Source organism: Phyllobates terribilis, unplaced genomic scaffold, assembly GCF_046119375.1.
Source record: "Phyllobates terribilis strain yellow unplaced genomic scaffold, ASM4611937v1 Scaffold_1__5_contigs__length_1240528914, whole genome shotgun sequence".
NCBI classification, from domain to species: domain Eukaryota; kingdom Metazoa; phylum Chordata; class Amphibia; order Anura; family Dendrobatidae; genus Phyllobates; species Phyllobates terribilis.
The window spans coordinates 163,972,862-163,994,882 of NW_027362761.1; the positions used below are offsets into that span (position 1 = coordinate 163,972,862).

The 22,021-nt window shown below is 41.3% G+C and overlaps 1 protein-coding gene across 2 annotated transcripts in view; it reads right to left on the bottom strand.

Moving 5' to 3' along the window:
* Positions 1-17,535: 17,535 nt before the first annotated feature.
* The window catches only part of VLDLR (very low density lipoprotein receptor), a 42,228-nt gene continuing 37,742 nt past the window's right edge, over positions 17,536-22,021 (bottom strand). For both annotated transcript variants that reach the window (XM_073669269.1, XM_073669255.1), the window contains 3 exons: positions 20,173-20,250; positions 19,850-20,019; positions 17,536-18,256 (listed from right to left, as the gene is read on the bottom strand). In XM_073669269.1, the coding sequence (XP_073525370.1) occupies positions 18,221-18,256; positions 19,850-20,019; positions 20,173-20,250 (284 nt within the window). In that variant the 3' untranslated portion in view covers positions 17,536-18,220. The remainder of the gene's footprint in view (positions 18,257-19,849; positions 20,020-20,172; positions 20,251-22,021) is intronic.

The window sequence follows — 22,021 nt, forward strand, 5'->3', positions numbered from 1 at the left end:
AAAAAAAAAAAAAGTTCCTCCACTAGGCAGCAGCTGAAATACACTCCTCAACGGTGAAATTAAGAAGGAAAAGTCATATAAATATAGAAATCACAGGATCGATAGACTATGTGGGATTTGAACCAAGGACCCCAGCATTGCAAAGCCACTGTGCTACCCCAGTATTCATTTATTGAATTTGGAGACATGTAAAGTTTAGGCCTGCAGGTATCTTATTTTACACCAAGTTTTTAAGGCCTTCAGGGTTGCTACACCTGCCCAACTCAGACCTTTTATAGCAAGCAGCTTCCATCATGAAATGGCCTAATGCATAGTCATAACAAGGCACATATAGATTTTTAAGAGCCTTACTATACCTCTCCCAGGAGAATTTAAAAAAAAATAGCAGTGGCATGTGCCAATGGATGTCATATTACCAAGTTCCCTGCTCCAGAAGAAATGCTACATTTTATACTGATACATAGGGTTCAGTTTGCTCTGCACAACCTTGCTTTCTTCACAAAGGCAATGAATGCCCATACACGGAATAAGCCAAGCTGAAGCATAGCTTATTTCTGTGCTGTCCTTGTAGTTCCTGTGATTTCAAGTTGTGAGATGCAGCATAGTGGTAAAATGTATGGGTACTCTAAAGGCCTATAATTAAAGCACCCATGGCTGCCCTATTGGTAAAGCTGGGCTGCATAGAGGGCAGCGATTTTAGTCATATACTCAACACAAATTTAAATTTCCAAGAGTGACAAAAAAAGTCTCCCTCTTTCCCCCCTATTAAAATAAGAAAAAATATATAAAAAATATTCAATATTGTCATACCTATAAGGGTTCGATCAAAATACTAAATTTAACTTATATAATAAACACAGAAAAAAAAATTGCTAGAATTGCTTAGCCAGTCGCCACCCACTTTTTCCAAGAATGATGTAATTAAAAAAGTCCTCACACAGCTCCATCAACAGGGAAAAAAATAGTTAAAAAGTTACAGGTCACACAAAATGGAGGCACAAACCAAATATTATACTTTCAAAATTTCAGAATTTTTCTGCACTAAAATTTGGTATCACCAGAATTTTACTGACCCAAAGAATTATATTGCCCAGTCATTTTTACAACACAATGAATGCTGTAAAAACAAAGCCCTAAAAACAATACCAGAGTTGCGTTTTTTTTGCAATTTCACTGCACTTGAAATAATTTTTTCTGCTTGAGGACAATAGTGCTATTTTTTGCGAGATGAGTTATAGTTTTGAATTACAAACCCATATGTGAGTATGTGAGTATGTCAATGGAAAAAACAGAATTACTCTTCACCGGTAATTCAGTTTCTAGGAAAACCTCCATAACAACATCACAGGAGGTTGACTCCATGACCTAATAGAGACAGTAAACACATTTAGATTAAATAGCTCCTGCCTATCTCTACGCTCACTTTATTTCCAAACAACTGGACCAGCATAGACACTTTAATTTTTTTATTTAAATCCAAGAATACAAGATAGGGAGGTAAACATGGAGGGTTTCCTAGAAACCGAATTACCGGTAAGAATAATTGTATTTACTCTAGTCAACCTCTATGACAGCACCACAGGAAAAAAGTCAGATAAAGACAATTTAGGGAGGGACAATAGCCTGGAAGACTCTCTTCCCAAAAGGATAGATCTTTCGCAGATAGAAGGTATAATATGTAATGTTTAGAAAACGTATGGACTGAGGACCATGTGGCAGCTCGGCAGATCTGCTAGATGAATGTACTTGCCTTCTCAGCCCAGGAGACAGACATGGCTCTGGTGGAATATGCCCTGAGTTTCTCCCCAAGGAGATAGACCTTGTAGCTGGTATGCTTCACAGATGACCTTTTTGATCGATTTAGCTAAAGAGCTTTTTGAAACCTTCTATCATTTGTTAGGACACAGCATTTTTTGTCTTATGTCTGCCATGGTTGAGTAGAATATTTCTTCCTTTACCTCCTTTGGGGTGGCTCCATCCACCCGTTTTCGTCTTTCATTTTAATTGCTTCTACTGGCACTGATGGGGATGCAGGAAGCTTTGTTTTACGTATTTTGGGTAATGGAAGTGTTTTTTTTTGTCTGAACCTTACAAGGAGTGTGTCATGAACTGGCCTAAAACATATTCCCCAAAGAAAGGGATAGAGTAGAGTTTGGACTTTGGGATGGAGTCTCCCGACCACATTTTGAATCATAAGGCCCTTCTTGAAGTTTAGATAATACTTGAGCCTCTTGCCACCACTCTAACCAACACTGCAGATGCATCTGCACTGAATCTCTAAGCTCTTTGGAGAAAAAGAAAGGGATGAGAGAATTTCTTATCTAGATGTGCTTTTTCTAAGGTGATTCTGTAATTGATCAATCCAGCAAAACATGAATCTGTTAAAACAGGTAGAGTCACAGATCATACACCTAAAACATAGTTTATTACTATTATTTATAATGAAACAAATAGAAAACCTTCCCTCAAAACAGTCAATAACCAAAACCAGTAAAAAAAGAAAAAAAAAAACAACGCAGAGTAATACATGCCAACAGGGGGGAAGCACAATTCCCTACACTGGCCCCTAGTCTGTTCCCTACCTATCAGCGGAGGTTGGCACCCTCTTGAACGCAAATGGCGCCCCCGCTCCTCGATGCCCCAACTGTCCCTGTTAGGCCCTCACCAAATGAAAGGTGATGGGGATTATACACAGAAGTGAGGGGGCAAATGCAGGTTAACCAGCCTCTGAGTCTGGACAATTCATAATAGTCAGCACATCAAGACACAAAAGGACTAAGTCATATCAAAGATATACACGTGAAAGGTCTAAATGATATCCTAAAGATCCCCTTCACTGTCTTATCTGTTAGACAGTTCACATCAGACTGATAGTGCTGTAATCACCTCTCACTAGAGCTTGTAATGTGGTTCCCAACCAGATCTCTTTAACAATAAACTCCAGAAATTGTGGCTCGCCCCTTGTTGGCATGTTTTACCCTGCGTTGTTTTTTTTTACTTGTTTTGGTTATTGACTGTTTTGAGGTAAGGTTTTCTATTTGTTCATTTTAAATAATACTAATAAACTATGTTTTTAGGTGTATGATCTGTGACTCAAGTTGAAAGCTATACACTCTAAAGATATGGAACCAAACATTTCATCTTGTACTGTATGGGTCACTTTAACTTCTGCTATACCATGGTGCTTTTTACATCACTCACCAGCTCATCTGTAAATTCAGAGAAGTACAGTGGCTTGCCAAAGTATTCACCCCCTTGACTTTTTACCGATTTTGTTACATTACAACCTGTGTTTAACTATTTTTGTAATCCAATTCGTGTGTAATGCATCAGCACTAAATAGTCTAAGTTGGGGAAGTGAAGTGAAGTGAGAAAAATATAGGCATAAATTTAATTTATGGGATCAAATAACTAAAAATTGGCATGTGCATATATATTCACCCCTTTTGCTATGAAGGCCCTAAAGATTTCTGGTGTAAGCAATTACCTTCATAAGTCACATGATTGGTGAAAGGAAGTCCACCTGTGTGCAATCTAAGTGTCACATGGTCTGTCAGTATATACATATCTTTTCTGAAAGGTCACAGAGTCTGCAACACCATTAAGCAAGATGCACCACTAACCAAACAACACCATGAAGACCAAGGAGGTCTCCAAACAAGTCAGGGACAAAGTTCTTGAGAAATACAAGTCAGGGTTGGGATATAAAAAAATATCCCAATCTCTGATGATCCCCTGGAGCACCATCAAATCCATTATCATCAAATGGAAAGAACATGGTACCACAACAAACCTGCCAAGAGAGGACACCACCAAAACTCTCAGCCTAGACAAGGAGGGCATTAATCAGAGAGACAGCACAAAGACCAAAAGTAACCCTGAAGGAGCTGCAGAGTGTCCAAGCAGAGACTGGAATATCTGTCCGTACGACCACAATAAGCCATACCACTCCATAGAGGTGGCCTTTATGGAAGAGTGGGCAGAAAAAAAGCCTTTATTACACACAAAATTGTAAGGCTTGTTTTGAGTTTGCCAAAATACATGTGGGAGACTTCGCAAATGTATGGAGGAAGGTGCTGTGATCAGATGAGACCAAAATTTAACTTTTTGGCCACCAAGATAAACGCTATATCTTGCACCAAAACAAAACACAGTTCATCACCCCAAGAACACCATTCCCACAGTGAAACATGGTGGTGGCAGCATCATGCTGTGGGTATGTTTTTCGACATCAGGGACTGACTGGTCTGAGTCGAAGATGGGAAGATGGATGGTGCAAAATACAGGGATATTCTTGAGCAAAACCTGTTTCAGTCTGTCCAATTGAGAAACTGTGGTCAGACTTGAAGATTGCTGTTCACCAGGGAAAACCATCTAACTTGAAGACGCTGGAGCAGTTTTGCCTTGAGGAATGGACAAAAATCCCAGTGACAAGATATTGAAAGTTCATAGAGACTTATCCAAAGCGACTTACACATTTATTTGCCACAAAAGGAGGCTCTACAAAGAACTTTAGAGGGATGAATAGGTAGGCTTACTGAAGTTTTCAGTTATTTTGTCCTATTTGTTTGCATCATAATAAAAAGAAAACCAAAATGTTCACAGTTGTAGGCATGTTCTTTACATGAACTGATGCAAATCCTCAAAAAAAAAAAACAGTGAAATTCCAGGTTGTGAGGTAGATTTCACAAGCCACATTAATATTTAATATTTTCCTCTATGGGAAGAAACAGGAGTACGTAATGTGGTCATCAGAGATGGAAGCCCGATAACTCAAATTAATTCAGGATATAGTGCTTCCTCTCTAACAAAACTTTCCTCTTTTTGGACAGAGGGCCGGAGGATGCAAATGTGTAAAGCTGGGAGATAAAGGTAAGCAAACCTTGAATCTCTTCTTGTACTAAGACTTTAATCTCATCCAATGATTTAGCTTTCTTCTCCAAATATGACTGGTACATCGGGGTTTTTTATGAGAAGGGTGGAGATTTTTGTTGCAAGTGTCACATTTGTATGCAGGTTACTTATCTTTAGTTTTGGAGTAGAGTCCTTGACCCACTAAAAGGTAAGAGGAAGAGAATAAAAAAAAAGGATTACACCAACTGGCAGTCTGATATTTTCCACCACCTCCTAGGAAACCTGTATGTATAAAGGCAGAGCCTGCCATTTTCCCCTCAGGGTATTACTGAGATAAGAGGCCCTTTTATGTAGTTAGTAGACAGGTTTATCATGCAAAACTCCATCACAAAATAAAAAATAATCGCTCTTTTAATTTCTGTACATCTGTGGTCAAATACTTAAACCCAGAATGATACTAAAAAGGGAGGGAATAGGCAGGGTGCCGTCGTGGTCTCGAGAAAAAATGATAAATTACACTAATCAGTAATTGTCTGGAGACAATTACAGCACAAGAGATTTCAGAGGAATCTTTCTAAGGTTGGTACTACTGCCTGCAAGACTTTACACCCAAAGGAAAGATCAGAGTAAGAGGATAGGTCCAGACGATTTTGTTGGAAAAAGGTTAAAAAGTGGAACAAGTTGCAGCTTTGCAAATTAATTTTATGGTGTCGTTTGCTCTAGCAAAATGAGTCTTTTAAGATCTCACAGTACTGGAGAAGAACTCGACTCAAAAACACAGTAATTGCAGTTCTAAGCCGTCTAAGGACAGTTTACTAGACAATCTACTTTTATTTGGACCTTCAAACTAGACAAACAGATGTATTCCGAACTCTGTGGAGGCAGACAATTATTCCACAACTCATTTTCTAACATGCAGAAATTAAACTGTTTAACCAGGTCAGACCTAGGTTTATTGCAGAAGGAAGGAAGAACAATCACTTTAGATCTATGAAAATTTGACAATATCTTAGGAAGGAAGGAAAGATCAGGTTTAATAATGATCAGTCTTCCAGAATAAAGTATAGGGAGGGTTAATAACCTGTAACTCCCCTATCCTTCTAGGGCAAGGGTGAGGAATCTTTTTTCTGACAAGGGCCATTTGGATGTTTATATCACCCTTTGGGCCATACAAATTGCGTGCTAACTCCGCCCACAAAGTACGTCCTGACGCTGGCACTGGTGTAAGGACGTAATCTTTCACTGCTCGTGCCTCAGGATTCAGTAGTGAACACTACGTGCACACGCTCACAGAGCAAGAAATTAATGGGCCGGCAGCCGTCAAAATACAGCACTGCGGTCCCCAGGAATCTGCCCAGGGGCCAGATAAGAGGTCGAGGGCCGTAGACAACCTGCAGGCCTGAGGTTCCCCACCCCTGTTCTAGGGGAAATAGCAATCAAGAAAATATATTTAAGTGTAAGAAGCTTAATTGGTATACTGTCATTAGGCTAAAATGGTGGCTTAGTAAAAACATTTAAAAGCTACATTTAGATCTCATGGAGGACACTTTGGACTAGCAACTGGTAGGGACCTGTGACAGTTCAAAAGAATCTAACCATCCAAGGGTTGTTGGAAATTATAGACTGAAATGAGTAGCTGAGGGCCAAAACCTGTACTTTTATTTTAAAAAAAGCGCACTAGTACCTTGTTCCCTCTCCAACCCTTACTCAAGGAAATCCAAAATAAGCATCATAGGAACATGAACAGAGTCTAATCGAATAATTTTAGTCGGCCTCTTCTCTCAAATTTATTTTAGAATTTGGAAGTTAACTAGCTTTATATATTTTAACATAGTAGGCAGTTTTATGGCTAAAGGTTAAACCAAAAGAGGCATAACTGTATTGATAGATATGAATAAATATCAACCCACAAGAGTGATGTTCACAGAATTAATCCTTTCACGACATGCGCCATACATGTACTATGCATGGTGTCTCTCTCCCTTTGGTGTGGGCTCCGGCGTGGAGTCCGCATCTTTCCCGGCACATGACAGGTGAACTGATCAGCTTTCATGTGCCCCTAACAGCTACGGGTGGAATCGCGATCCACCCGTGGCTGTTAACATGTTAAATGCTACTGTTAATCTCCAACAGCGGCATTTAACATGGCCGCGTTGTAAGCACGTCACTAGTCCCGCCCATCGGCGCCTGTGTCACATGACCGCGGGTCACCAATGGGTTGGCATGATAACTCGGGGTCTGCAGGAGACCCCTGCGGATGTCATTGCCGGGATGCTATGAGCACCGCCCAGCTTTCAGCGCTCATAACAAGTGAGCATTTTTGCTACACACAGGCAATCTGATGATCACAGCTTCTACTCTCCCATAGAGACTATTGAAATGTCAAAAGTAAAAAAATATATATATTTTTAAAATACACATATTAGGTATCGCAGCATTCAGATATATCATCATTCGATCTATAAATATATAAAAAGAATTAATCCAATTGGTAAACAGCATAACAAGAAAAAAAAAATCTAAATGCCAGAATTATGGTGTTTTGGTCGCAGCAACATTGCAATAAAATTTAATAACGGGCGATCAAAACATCGTAGCTACCCCAAAATTGTATCAATAAAAATGTCAGCGCAGCGAGCCCCAGATCTCGAAAAATGGAGACGCTACAGGTCTTGGAAAATGGCTACTTTTTTTTTTAATAAACTTGGATTTTTTTTTTTCACCACTAAAATAAATAAAAACTATAATGTTTGGTATCTACAAACTCGTAATGACCTGGAGAATCATAATGAAGTCAGTTTTCGCATTTAGTGAACATGGTAAAAAAAAAAAAAAAAAAAACACAAAGCAAACAACTGTGGAATTGTACTTTTTTTTTGCAATTTCACCACAGTTGGATTTTTTCCCGTTTTCCAGTACATGATATGTTAAAACCAAATGATGTCATTCAAAAGTACAAGTCGTCTCGCAAAAATCAAGCCCTTACATGGCCATATTGACTGAAAAATAAAAAAGTTATGACTCTGGGAAGAGGAGGAGCAAAAAACAAAAGCGCAAAAACAGAAAAGGGCCATGAAGGGGTTAAAAGCATGTTCCATCAGGGCATGTCCTGCCATTGTTGTAACCACTCATTTGTAGCAAAACTGCCACATTCTCCTACATCAGTAGAAGTTTTTATCCAGCTGAATTAAATTTATAAAAGTGTTTATTTTCTGCAAAATATCCCCTCCACCCCGAAAAAAGAAAGGTACGCCAAACTTAGGCTTTATTCAATATATTGCGTGAAGCTAAAGTTTGACCCAGCCACAGAGAGAAGCCAAGCAATAAAATTAAAAAAAACTCTTGGGATCCAGTAAGATGTTTACTTTACATCAGTACAATTTGAAATTTTTTTTTGTTAGGGAGCTATAAGGGTTAAAAGATGACCAGCGATTTCTCATTTTTTACAACAAAATTTACAAAACCATTTTCTTTTTAGGAACCACATCACATTTGAAGTGACTTTGGGGGTGTCTATATGACAGAAAATACCCAAAAGTGACTATTCTAAAAACGGCACCCCTCAAGGTGCTCAAAACCACATTCAAGAAGTTTATTAACCCTTCAGGTGCTTCACAGGAATTTTTGGAATGTGGAAGAACACAATGAACATTTAACCTTCTTTTCACAAAAATGTTATACTTTCACAAGGGTAACAGGAAAAAAATGGACCCAATTTGTTGTGCAATTTCTCCTGAGTATGCCGATACCCCATATGTGGGGGAAAACCACAGGGCTCGGAAGGGAAGGAGCGCCATTTAACATTTTGAATGTAAGATTTGCTTGAATAATTAGCGGACTCCATGTTGCGTTTGGGGAGCCCCTGATGTGCTTAAACAGTGGAAACCCCCCACAATTGACCCCATTTTGGAAACTAGACCCCTCATGGAACTTATCTAGATGTGTGGTGAGCACCTTGAACCCCCAGGTGCTTCACTGAAGTTTATAACGTAGAGCCGTGAAAATAAAAACAACTTTTAGCCCCAAATTTTCACAAAAGGTAAGGAGAAAATGGACAGCCAAAAATTGTTGTGCAATTTCTCCCGAGTACGCTGATACCACATGGGCAAAAAACACTGTTTGCTTCTTCCCTTCTGATCCCTGCCGTGCGTCCACTAACTTTTTGAACACAAAACTGTCTGGAATAGAGAGCAGACGCCATGTTGCATTTGGAGAGCCCCTGATGCGCCGAAACCCCCCCACAAGTGACACCATTTTGGAAACTACACCACTCAAGGATTTTATCAAGGAGTATAGTGAACATTTTGAACCCCGAGGTACGACACAGAAATTGATAACATTAGGTCATCATATTGAATAAGTTGTCATTAGTCTTGAGTGCAAGTGCTCGCTACTTGAGTTTGCATCGGGTACTCAGGTATGCACCAAGCATCACGGGTGCTCGAGTGACATGCTCGAGTCCTCGCCCCGCATGTTTCACATCCAAAAATACATGAAAGAATCGCTCGTGTATGGCAGGTAATCCCTGCATGGTTTTTGGCTGTATAACAGCTGCGAAAAATGTGGGGCACGGCCTCGAACACCTGCGATACTCCGTGCATACCCGATGCAAACTCAAGTAGTGAGCACTTGCGTGAAACACTTGTTGTAGTCAGCATTTCTTTACTTTTGAAAAAATCCCAACCCGAGGGATCAATTCACTAATGAGGCAGCAGAGTTACTCCAGAATAGAAAGCGATAAAAAAAAATGCCATGTGTCCGGAGTCCAATTTTTTGGGAGGCAGAATAAAAAAAAAATTCAGGAGTTATGCTGTTCCTTGTGTGGTAAAATTGATAAGGCAGGTTTATTCTTTGGGTCAGTACGTTTACAGTGATACTACATTTATATTGTGTTTTGGTGTTGTTACACAAATTTATAAAGAATTTTGCATCGCTTTATTCTGAGAGCTATAACTCATTTTTCAGCTGATGGAGCTGTATGGCGGCTTGTTTTTTTGTGGGACAAGATGACATTCAGTGGTGCCATTTCTATTTACTATATGTCTTTTTGATCGCGTTATTACAGTTTTTGTTCAGTGGTATGTTAAACGAAGCAAAAAAAACGGAATTAGTCTTACCGGTAATGATGTTTCCAGGAGTCCACATGACAGCTCCGAAGGAGGAGTAATCCCATATCCTGCGTAGGGACAGGAAGCACAAGATGTTAAAAGCCCTCCCACCCCCAACCTCCTCAGTGATTTTCCAAGAACCACATTGGCTGGGTACAACAAAATTTTATTTTAGACTGCTTAGACATATGTTAGAGTCACATACAGTAGCAATATAGGGAGGGAAATAAGGGTGCTGTCATGTGGACTCCTGGAAACATCATTACCGGTAAGACTAATTCCGGTTTTCCAGTACGTCCCCATGACAGCACCGTAGGAGTATACCCAAGAACTCATAGCTTAGGGTGTGATAACTGCCTGAAGTACCTTCCTACCAAACGCAGATCTCTGTTGTGAGAGAATATCTAGCTTGTAGTGTTTGCAGAAAGTAGTATGTCCTGACCATGTGGCTGTGGTACATATTTGTTCAATGGTAGCCCCTGCTCTAGTTGCCCATGAGGTGGAAATTGCTCTGGTGGAATGGGCTTTGATAATTTCAGGGGGAGGCTGTCCTTCTGAAAGATATGCTAGATTAATCATGGATGTGACCCATCTAGCTAAGGATGGTCTTGAAGCCTTCCTGCCTCTATTTTTTCCCCCAAACTGTATAAAAAGGTTAGAGTCTAATCTCCAGTTCCCAGTGGCCTCCAAATAGGCCAACACTGCTCTGTGGACATCGAGATGGTGGAACTCTTCCTCCCTCTGATTCTTAGTGTTTTCGCAGAATGATGGAAGAAAGACTTGTTGGTTTAAGGTCATTGATGACACCACCTTCGGAGAGAAAATTGGATCCAGTTTCAGAATGATGCAATCATCCCGAATCTGCATACAAGGCTTGACGACAGATAGAGCCTGGATTTCACCCAACCGTTTAGCTGTGGTGATTGCCACCAAGAAGACTGTTTTCAGAGTCAAGTTCTTTATTCCCAAATCATTAACTGGGCCGAAGGCAGGTTTGCAAAGGACTCTCAGGACAAGATTCAGATCCCACAGAGGGGAAGAAATTCTGTGTAGGCCCAAGTCTCTGCATTGCCTTGACTAACCTGATTATCCAGGGATGCGAGGACAATGATGTGTCGAAGAAAGCACCTAGTGCCGCAATCTGCATCTTCAAGGTACTTGGTCTAAAACCTGCGTCAATCCTGCCTGCAAGAAATCAAGAATCGCAGGGATGTCTGGCTGAGAGGTGTCTACGGTCCTGTGGAAATGACAAAAGGTCCTCCAGACTTTTTTTTATATATAGCCTGGGTTACAGGTTTTCTACTAGCCTGCATAGTCTGAATCACTCTGGCGGATAAGCCCTTGTTCTTCAGGATCTCCCCTTCAGAAGCCAAGCTGAGAACTGGAGCTGTTGAAGATTCTGATGAAACAGTGGACCTTGCGTCAGAAGATCTTCCTGAAAAGGGAAAAATGATTGGGTCTTCCAACGCTAGATGACGTACAAGGGAGAACCAACTTCTCCTTGGACAGAACGGGACAGTCGCCCGATCTTCCTGAATTTTCAGCAGCATTCTCGGAATTAGAGGAGCAGGTGGGAAGGCATATGTTAGGCCCTCTCCCCAATATTGTGAGAGTGCGTCCACTGCCAGAGGATGATCTCCTGGGTCGAGAGAGAAGAAAGATGTTGTCTTTGCATTTGTTCTGGATGCAAAAAGGTCTAGGTGCGGCTGACCCCATCTGCGGGTTAATTGCTGGAACACCTCTTCCTTCAGTTCCCATTCTGAAGCCTTCTGAGGTAATCTGCCTCCTGATTGTTGGATCCCCGAAGGTGAACTGCTGAAACGGAGCTCACGATCTTCTCTATACCTAAGAATATCCTGTTGGTCAGGGACTGGAGAAGTGGATGTCCTGGTCCGCCCTGATGTCTGATGAAAGAGACTGCCGTGATGTTGTCCGATAAAATTTTTACATGTTTGTCTTTTAAGACCGCCCGGCTTCTCTGTAGGGCTTCCCAGATTGCCTGTAGTTACCGAAAATTCGATGATCGGGTCTGAATCTCCGTGGACCATGTTCCTTGGAGATAAGAATCTCCCACTCGAGTTCCCCATCCTGAGAGACTTGTGTCCGTGGTCACTAAAAGGCAAGGTTCCAGAATTCACTGCACTTCCTTCCGTAGATTCTTCTGGTCAAGCCACCAGTGTAGAGAGTCCTGGGCGTCTCTGGACAAAGACATCTTCCTGTCTAGGAAATTCTGATGTCCGTCTGTCACTTCCAGGATGCATTTCTGTAGAGGCCTGGAATGGAACTGGCTCCATATGACGCAGGAGATGCATGACATCATGATTCCCAAAATACTCGCTGCCTTCCGGATTGAATGTTTCTTCTCTCTTGCAAAAGAACGAATCCTTTGTGGAATTAAGAGCATCTTGTCTTCCGGGAGATAAGATATTCGTATTCGGGAGTCGAGATGGACTCCCAGGAAGATGTGTGATGTACTTGGGACAAAACTGGATTTTTCTTTGTTCACAATCAAACCCAGGTTGGTTACTGTCCGTAGGACAAGTTCCAGATGTTGCGTCATATCTAGAGGAGATCCTGCTACCAACAGGAAGTCGTCCAAGTACGGAATGATGGTAATATCTGAGTCGGATACAGGCCACCACCTCTGCCATGATCTTTGTAAAGATTCTGGGAGCAGATGACAGGCCAAAAGGAAGACATCGGAACTGGTAGTGTAGAATCTGACTGCCTGATGGTAGTGCAAACCTCAGATATTGCTGACTTGAGGAATGTATTAGCAGGTGGTAGTATGCATCCCTAAGTTCCAAGGTGCACATTACCGCATCCATGTTTATTAGAGGGATGGCTGATCTTACTGATTCCCTGCAGAATATCTTGTAGCGGACCCACCCGTTTAGGGGTTTCAGGTTGATAATCGTACGGAACTCCCCCGACGGTTTCTTTATTGAAAACAGGGAGGAGTAATGGCCCTGATGTTATTTGTGTTCTGGAACTGGTACAATAACCCTCTGATGCAGCAGCTTCTCTAGGTCTGCCTGCAGACGGGAAAGAGAGGTAGGGGAACCTCTCGTCAGGCGGAATTTTGAGAAAATTCTATCCTGTAACCCTGCACTGCACTATAGTTGTTAGTATTCAGGGATTTTGAGTTACCCGATGCCAACTGTTTCCGAAAAACTTCATTTACGGGAGGGGGAACGGTTTACGAAAGGGCTGCTCCTTCTTTTCCTCCTCAGGGAAGCCCTTCTTTTTATCGGACGCTTTTTCTAGAATGTCATCTAGTACAGGTCCGAATACTCCAAGCCCTGAAAATGGAATGGAGCACAGTTTGTTCTTAGAAGCTGTATTTCCAGACCATGTTTTTAACCAAACAGCTCTACGGGCCGAGTTGGAAAGCGCATTATTTCTGGCCGCAAATCTGACCGATTCCGCTGAAGCATCGGCCATAAAATTTGTTGCCATTTTTAATAGGGGCAATGATTGAAGGAGAGATTCCCTTGGGGTGCCATCTCGTAGGTGACTAGCTCTTCTAGCCAGACTCTCATGGATAGATGTAGCAGCGATATTAGATTTAATAATTGCTACTGAAGCCTCCCAGGCTTTTTTCAAAAGTCCATCCGCCTTCCTATCCATAGGATCTTTAAGTCCTGATGAGTCTTCAAAGGGGATAGAGGTTTTCTTGACCACCAGGACATCAATTTTAGGAATAGTGTCCCACACATTGGTGTCCTCTGGGTCAAAAGATAGTCAGGTGGAAGTCTTGTGGTATAGAGAGTCTCTTCTCCACATCCTCCCATTCCTCCAGTATCATGTCCTTCACATGGGCATTAACAGGAAAAACCATGGATCTCTGGGTTCTAAGACCATCCAACATCTCATCCTGAATGTTACTGCTCTCGTTTATTAAAGCCCCGTGCTCCTCCTTTAGCATGGAGGCTCTACACTCAGCACATAGACTGTTTATGAGTCGGGAAGTCTGATGTTACAATCCAGGCACCTCTTGGATTTTACTGTGGCCTTTTTTCCTCTGTATCCTTCGATTTCTTAGAAGGAGGTGGTAACTGCCCAGATAGATCCTCTAAAAAATATGGAGGGCCTGGTAAGAGTAAGCTCCATTAACCATATAAAAGGAGGTAATGGTACACTCACATGACTGTGGGGCGATCCAGGGAGGGTGGTGAGACATCTGCCATTTTGCTGTCAGGGGTGCCCAAGCTGTAAGCCTTTGTGCTCCCCAGCCCCCCTTCCTCTGCCTTACCTGGTCGCCCAGTCATTTTCCCTGCTCCCTGGCATCTGGTCTTAACCACGGTTTGAATTTCCCGCGCGACCGCCACCGGAAGTAGTCATCCCGAACTTCCGGTTTCAACGCCGGGCGGTTTCCGGAGCCAGGAGAAGCAGGACACAGAGCCCCAGCGATGGGGAAGCGGCACCCGGAGGCTCCAGCACACCGGAGGGCTGAGGGACTCCTGACAGGGAGTGTCGGCCCAGGACCCGCTTGGCGGCGGGAAGGAGAGAGCCGTGGCCCCCCCGATGTATTTGTCTTCACACCAGTGCTCCTGCACCAGCGCTCCTCCTGTACTCCCTGTCCTGTGTAGGAAAACCACTGAGGAGGTTGGGGGTGGGAGGGCTTTTAACCTCTTGTGCTTCAAATTGGTCTGCCATTCCAGAAGGAATCCTCTAAAGAGAACGCACAAAAAACCTGTAGACATGAAGACAAGGACATGGATTACTGGAACTGTGGTCTGACAAGACCAAGACACTTTAGTTCCGATTGTACTCCTCACATGGTTGCTGCCATACACGCTTGTAGGCAAGACACTTGTCTCGGTGTCAGTCAAGCATGGTGGGATTGTCACGGTTTGGGGCTGCATGAGTGCTGCCAGCTGTGAGGAGCAATTGTTCATTGAGGCAACCATGAATACGAACATGCTAAAGCAGAGTGATCCCCCTACCTTTGGAAACTGGGCCACAGGGCAGTATTCCAACTAGTTTTAAGCGAGTGCTCACCACTCAATTGAGTATTGTGGGTGCTTGAGTGCCATTGTGGCTGTTAGCCAAAAACCATGGAGGATTTCTTGCCATACATGGTAATGCTGTACTGGCTACTAGCATTACTTTGATTGGCCAGCTGCATTGCGTCATCTGGTCTTCTACAAGACTAGATGCAGCAAGCCAGTGTAATGCCAGCAGCCAACATCTCTACAGCATTACTGTGTATGGCAAGTAATCACTGTTTGGCTGTCTAACAGCTGCAGTGGTACCCATGATCTAACAGCAAGACGTTAGAGTACCCACAATACTCGATTGGTGTAACAAATTGTACCAGAGCACCCTGATGCTCAATATAGTACACTCACCACCAACAACTCCAAAGACACCTAAAGATGACCATTGCTAAAGAAACTGAGGGTAAAGGTGCTGGACAGGCCAAGCATGTCTCCAGACCTAAACCTTGCTGAGCATCTGTGGGGCATCCTCAAATGGATGGTGGAAGAGCACAAGTTTGCCAACATCCACCAGCACTGTAACGTCATGGAGTGGAAGAGGATTTTAGTGGCTGCCTGTAAAGCTCTAGTGAACACCATGGCCAAGAAAGTTAAGGCATAGTAACAGTTTAAGGTTGAAGGAAGACTAAGTCCATCTAGTTCAACCCATAGCCTAACATGTTGATCCAGAGGAAGGCAAAAAAAAAAAAAACCCATGTGGCAAACACTTCGCTCCACATTAGGGAAAAAAAAAATTCCTTCCCGACTCAATACGACAATCAGACTAGTTCCCTGGATCAACACCCTATCATGGAATCTAGTTTTTATAACCTGTAATATTATACTTTTCAAGAAAGGCATCCATGCCCTTCTTAAATTAACAGTGAATCACTCATTACAACATTATGCGGCAGAGAGTTCCATAGTCTCACTGCTCTTACAGTAAAGAATCCCCGTCTGATTAGGATTAAACCTTCTTTCCTCCAGATGTAGAACATGCCCCCTTGTCCCCATCTCAGGCCTCAGAGTAAAAAGATTAGAAAGGTCTTTGTACTGTCCCCTCATATACTTGTACATAGTAAAAAGATCACCCCTAAGCCTTCGTTTTTCCACAGTAAATAACCCCAAGTGTAATAACCTGTCTTGGTATTGCAGACCCCCCAGTCCTCTAATAACCTTGGTCGCTCTTCTCTGCACCCGCTCTAGTTCAGCTATGTCTTTCTTATACACCGGAGACCAGAACTGTACACAGTATTTTAAGTGTGGTCGCACTAATGACTTTTATAGAGGTAAAATTATGTTCTCCTCATGAGCATCTATGCCTTTTAATGCATCCCATTATTTTATTTGCCTTTGCAGCAGCAGCCTGACACTGGCCACTAAACGTGAGCTTGTCGTCCACCAATACACCCAGGTCTTTCAGTTACAGTTTTGCCCAGTGTTTTACAATTAAGCATATAATTATACATTTTATTTCCTCTGCCCAAGTGCATTACCTTACATTTATCCCCATTAAAGCTCATTTGCCATTTATCAGCCCAAGCTTCTAGTTTACATAGATCCTCCTGTAATATAAAATTGTCCTCCTCTGTATTGATTACCCTGCAGAGTTTAGTGTCATCTGCAAATATTGAAATATTACTCTGTATGCCCCTACAAGGTCAATAAAATAATGCTTGAAAATAATGGTAGCCAAAGTGTCAATATTTTGTGTGGCCATCTTCACTTAGGGGTGAACTCACAAGTTGCCAGTGGTTTAGACATTAATGTCTGCGTCGAGTTAGAGGGCACACCAAATTTACACTGTTATACAATGTAAAGTAGTCCGTGTACAGCTTGTAACAAAGTGTCATATCTTCAGTATTGCCCCCATGAAAATATAAAACCTTTATAAAAATGAGAGGTACTCCCTTGTGATATACTGCATTTGCTGAGACTGCTTTTATACAGTCATGGGACTTAACAGCTAGAGGGTTAATTTTTAACTCGTGTTACTTTTCCAGCCTTGTGTTAACTAACCCAACTTGAAATTTGCTGCAAATTTAGGTTTCCCCCTGCAAATAAAAAAGGGAAATGTCCAACTTTCAACTTCTGATGTTTTCTATTGTGAATACACCATGGTCAAGATTCAAGTGATTGTATTCTTACCTTCACATTTTACAGTGCCTCAGCTTTTGGAATAGGAGGTGGGGTTATAGTTTATCCAGCAATTTTCTTAGACTACACTACAATCAACTTGCTCATTTACACATAGTGGTCCATGGTAACAAAACCTAAAATGTTTTTATCCCAAGTATTTTTTCCAAAATGAATCATTTTAATGACTTAAGGGACATTGGGAGCTGAGAATATCATGTGGCTCAGATCAATTTGTTACACTTTCCCTGTCAAGAAGAAATCCATTCCACTTGCCTTCATTGCAGCCTTTGTCCTTTCTTGCACAATGAATGAGACTTCAGTAATAAAGACACTTGATTACTAAGTGGAATATTGTGTCATATGCAGCACCCATTTCTGCTTGCCAACAGCAGTATTTATATGCCATTCACAAAGGTGGTACACAATATATAGTAAATCATTTTTCTTTTATTCTCAAAAAGAATCTCCAGTGGTTTGGATAGGAAATTCACCCTCTGTATACCTCTAGAAAAAAGGTCACAGTCAATACACATTTACAGCTGCATTCACACATACAAAATTGTTTAAAGGTTAAGAAGTTATTTGGCAATTTTATATGAATAACCCGTTTTGTTTTAGTCTATTGCCATTGCCCCATCCAGTCAAAAAAAAAAAAAAAATTCCAGTGTACAGAAAGATATTTACAATCAAAAAGACTTCAAAGTGCTTCAGAATAGTGATTGTGTCTTCAGAGATATGTACAACTGCCTATACAGGTATGTACAGGTGAATTCACTATATATAGCACAAGATTTCATTGCTGGGATATGGCTTTTATGGAAAGTGCTTTATACAGTACTTGGCCTATGTGGGAGTGAAGAGTTGCTAATACTGAAAAATAAATAAAGGTATGAGGGGCTATGGATGAAATGGTAACCTTTTCAAAAGCTGAACAAGCTTATTAAGAAATATATACATAAGGTTTCCATTGCAGGTTCCATTCATAACGGCGGTGTCACACATACAAAATAGTCACTTCCATAATAAGGGGCAGGATGCGTTCAGCTTCTGGACTGGCTACCATCTGGAACCAAAATATCCTGTTGAAGCAGTGTAGACTGAAGGAGGATGGTGAATGCCAACCATGTATAGCCGGGCTCATGACATGTCGTCTTCTGTGTTTACAACAGATATCTGCAGAAAAGAAATTTGAGCGTTTAGACTGTTATAGAAATAAAATCTTAAAATCCTATAGTCAGCCTTGTTCATTTTGGTCCTATACAATTCTGTACAGTAGATTTTGCACCTTTAGAGAAAGCCACCACTTTAGTGAACCTATGCTTTATTTTGGGAGTCAATGCTACACTTTAGAATAAGCAACTCTAATATCTTAACAAATCTGCTTCTCCTGGACTGATCACTCAATTCATGAATAAATTCTGTTTTCAGTGAAGGAAGATGAGAATTTTAAAAGCATGAACTATAGGGGGAGGTGGCTGGGAAAAGCTAGGAGACAAGAATTCTACAAGTTCTCCTGAAACTACAGTTGGTGCTCATAGTCCCCTATAACACCATCTCCTCAATGATTGAGAATTCTGTACTTGCTGAACACCGTTTTACCTGTGAATTGAGAATGAATCAGTTCAGGAGGAAAAAAAAGCAGATTTCTGTAAATTAAAGTTAGTCATGTGTATTCAATTATGAAAGCCAACTATGATATTCCTCTTTAATTACCTGTTGCAGTTCAATATCAATATTTGTGTAAATTTGAAGGACACAGTGCTGCAATTGTACATTTTAGTGTAGAGCCAAGTCATTTACTTGAAATCTAGTTTCAAGAAAAAAACCTTGAAGTGACAGGTGGGGGGCAGCAACGGTCAAGTTTGAGAACTACTTGTAGCTTACTAGTTAAAGTTTGACTAACTGCAGTGATTACTGTACATGGGCAGGTACCCTATATTTTGTTACAAGGAATAGGTTTTAGCATCTGCGTCACACAAGGGTGGAGGGGGGCGATCACTAGGGAGCCATTAACTTAATTTTAGTGTCTTCATAAAGTAAATCAAGGGGACATGCCCCCAAAATCTAGGTGGCTTTTGAAAGACGACAAACCCTGGGACCATGCAATTCTGAAGCAATGAGCTTGCTTGACAAGGCTTTTTTTGGTGTTCTACCAGGTACCAAGTTAAAGGGGTTTTTGCATGAACAAGTTCTATTGGTTAAAATTAAGTTCCACAATTGGATGCGTGTAAATATAGTGTTTGTGTGGAGAATCTCAAATGTGCCCGTGCTGTGTAATGGCTGTGTCTGACTGTACAGGAACATGGTCTGATCATACCACATCTCTTGGGTGGGGGTGGAATCTACAATCATTTTTGGCTTCCCCTCCCTGACCAGGAGATGTGATATGATCAGACCATGTTCCTGTACAGTCAGACACTGCCATTACACAGTAGGGGCACATTTATAGGATTAAAATGTTCCTGTGCCGAGATAAAACACATCCAATAGTGGAAGTTCTTCCAAGATCCATTGATTAAAATTAATTTCTCATTAAGTAAAAGTTGAGGGCTCAGACTTAGTTTTTTTTATCTGCAGCAGTTTGACTTCACTTGGCTGATCTTGTAACTGTTACAATACATGTTGTATAGATTACAAGATTGAAATAAATGGGTTCTCTCCTGTACAAAGTTTAGGGACTCAAGGAACGTTATTCTGATGTTTGAAGGGAACCTCTGGCAAGTCACATTTCTAGCCTACAAACCTGATAAAGTGCAAAGAACTTACTGCTGGATACGTGTGTCCTATGTTGCCCCCATGCCTTCCAATATCGATAGTGAGGTCCTCTTCTGTGGTTTTTAAGTACACAGGATTATCAAAATTCATGCTTTTCATGTTCTTCCTCTGCCAGTTACGCCACATAAGGTATGCACCGGTTGCTACCATAACTAGTAACACTAGAAGACAAGATATGCAAGCGTTACCACAATATATACAAGAAACAAAACACATCAAGCCTTTACTTGAATGTGCCGAGAAAAACCCAACTCCAGTATCAAGGAAAATAACCAAGACTTAGCTGTTTAGTTTACATTTCCACGACCACTTACAGATAGGAAGAATGGCCCAGGCCGCAGATGCATCCTTGGTGTTACTTCCCTCATAAACAGATGTGTTACTATTGAATTCTAAGAAAAAAAAAATAATTTCAATTTATAGGGCAGGAAAACACAGGCAATCCAAGATTGATTACTGAAGCCTCCAATCTTAAAGTTCTACATTGATAGACTGCTAGGGAGTAAAACTGTCACAACACAACCTTGAAATCTGAGTGAGATGGTATTTGGCTTGGGGAGAGAATGTCTGTACGTTGTGGATGTTAAAGAACCAGTAACATGTGAAAACACAAATGACTTTACATAATGGCCTGACATGTGCAAAGTTATGCCTTAAAAAAACTTGTTAAAGTATACATTGCTATTGTCTTAAAGCTGAATTCATAAAATTTCCTTAAAGAAAAAAACTTGTACTTTGAATGGGTGTGACAATTTAAGAATTGTAGAATAGTCTTACTCTGCTTTATATACAGTACAGACCAAAAGTTTGGACACCTTCTCATTTAAAGATTTTTCTGTATTTTCATGCCTTTGAAAATTGTACATTCACACTGAAGGCATCAAAACTATGAATTAACACATGTGGCATTATATATTTAATAAAAAGTGTGAAACTGAAAATATGTCTTATATTCTAGGTTCTTCAAAGTAGCCACCTTTTGCTTTGATGACTGCTTTGCACACTCTTGGCATTCTCTTGATGAGCTTCAAGAGGTAGCCACCGGAAATTGTTTTCACTTCACAGGTGTGCCCTGTCAGGTTTAATAAGTGGGATTTCTTGCCTTGTAAATGGGGTTGGGACCATCAGTTGTGTTGTGCAGAAGTCTGGTGGATACACAGCTGATAGTCCTACTGAATAGACTGTTAGAATTTGTATTATGGCAAGAAAAAAAGCAGCTAAGTAAAGAAAAAAAATGAGTGGTCATCATTACTTTAAGAAATGAAGGTCAGTCAGTCTGAAAAATTGGGCAAACTTTGAATGTGTCCCCAAGTGCTGTTGCAAAAACCATCAAGAGCTACAAAGAAACTGGCTCACATGAGGACCGCCCCAGGAAAGGAAGACCAAGAGTCACCTCGGCTTCTGAGGATAAGTTTATCCGAGTCACCAGCCACAGAAATCGCAGGTTAACAGCAGCTCAGATTAGAGACCAGGTCAATGCCACACAGAGTTCTAGCAGCAGACACATCTCTTCATGGAGGAGGTGTGATGGTGTGGGGGTGCTTTGCTGGCGACACTGTTGGGGATTTATTCAAAATTGAAGGCATACTGAACCAGCATGGCTACCACAGCATCTTGCAGTGGCATGCTATTCCATCTGGTTTGCGTTTAGTTGGACCATCATTTATTTTTCAACAGGACAATGACCCCAAACACACCTCCAGGCTGTGTAAGGGCTATTTGGCCAAGAAGGAGAGTGATGGGGTGCTACGCCAGATGACCTGGCCTCCAGTCACCAGACCTGAACCCAATTGAGATGGTTTGGGGTGAGCTGGACTGCAGATTGAAGGCAAGAGGGCCAACAAGTGCAAAGCATCTCTGGGAACTCCTTCAAGATTGTTGGAAGACCATTTCCGGTGACTACCTCTTGAAGCCCATCAAGAGAATGCCAGAGTGTGCAAAGCAGTCAAAGCAAAAGGTGGCTACTTTGAAGAACCTAGAATATAAGACATTTTCAGTTGTTTCACACTTTTTTGTTAAGTATATAATTCCACATGTGTTAATTCATAGTTTTGATGCCTTCAGTGTGAATGTACAATTTTCAAAGTCATGAAAATACAGAAAAATCTTTAAATGAGAAGGCGTGTCCAAACTTTTGGTCTGTACTGTATGCTCATAGTAACG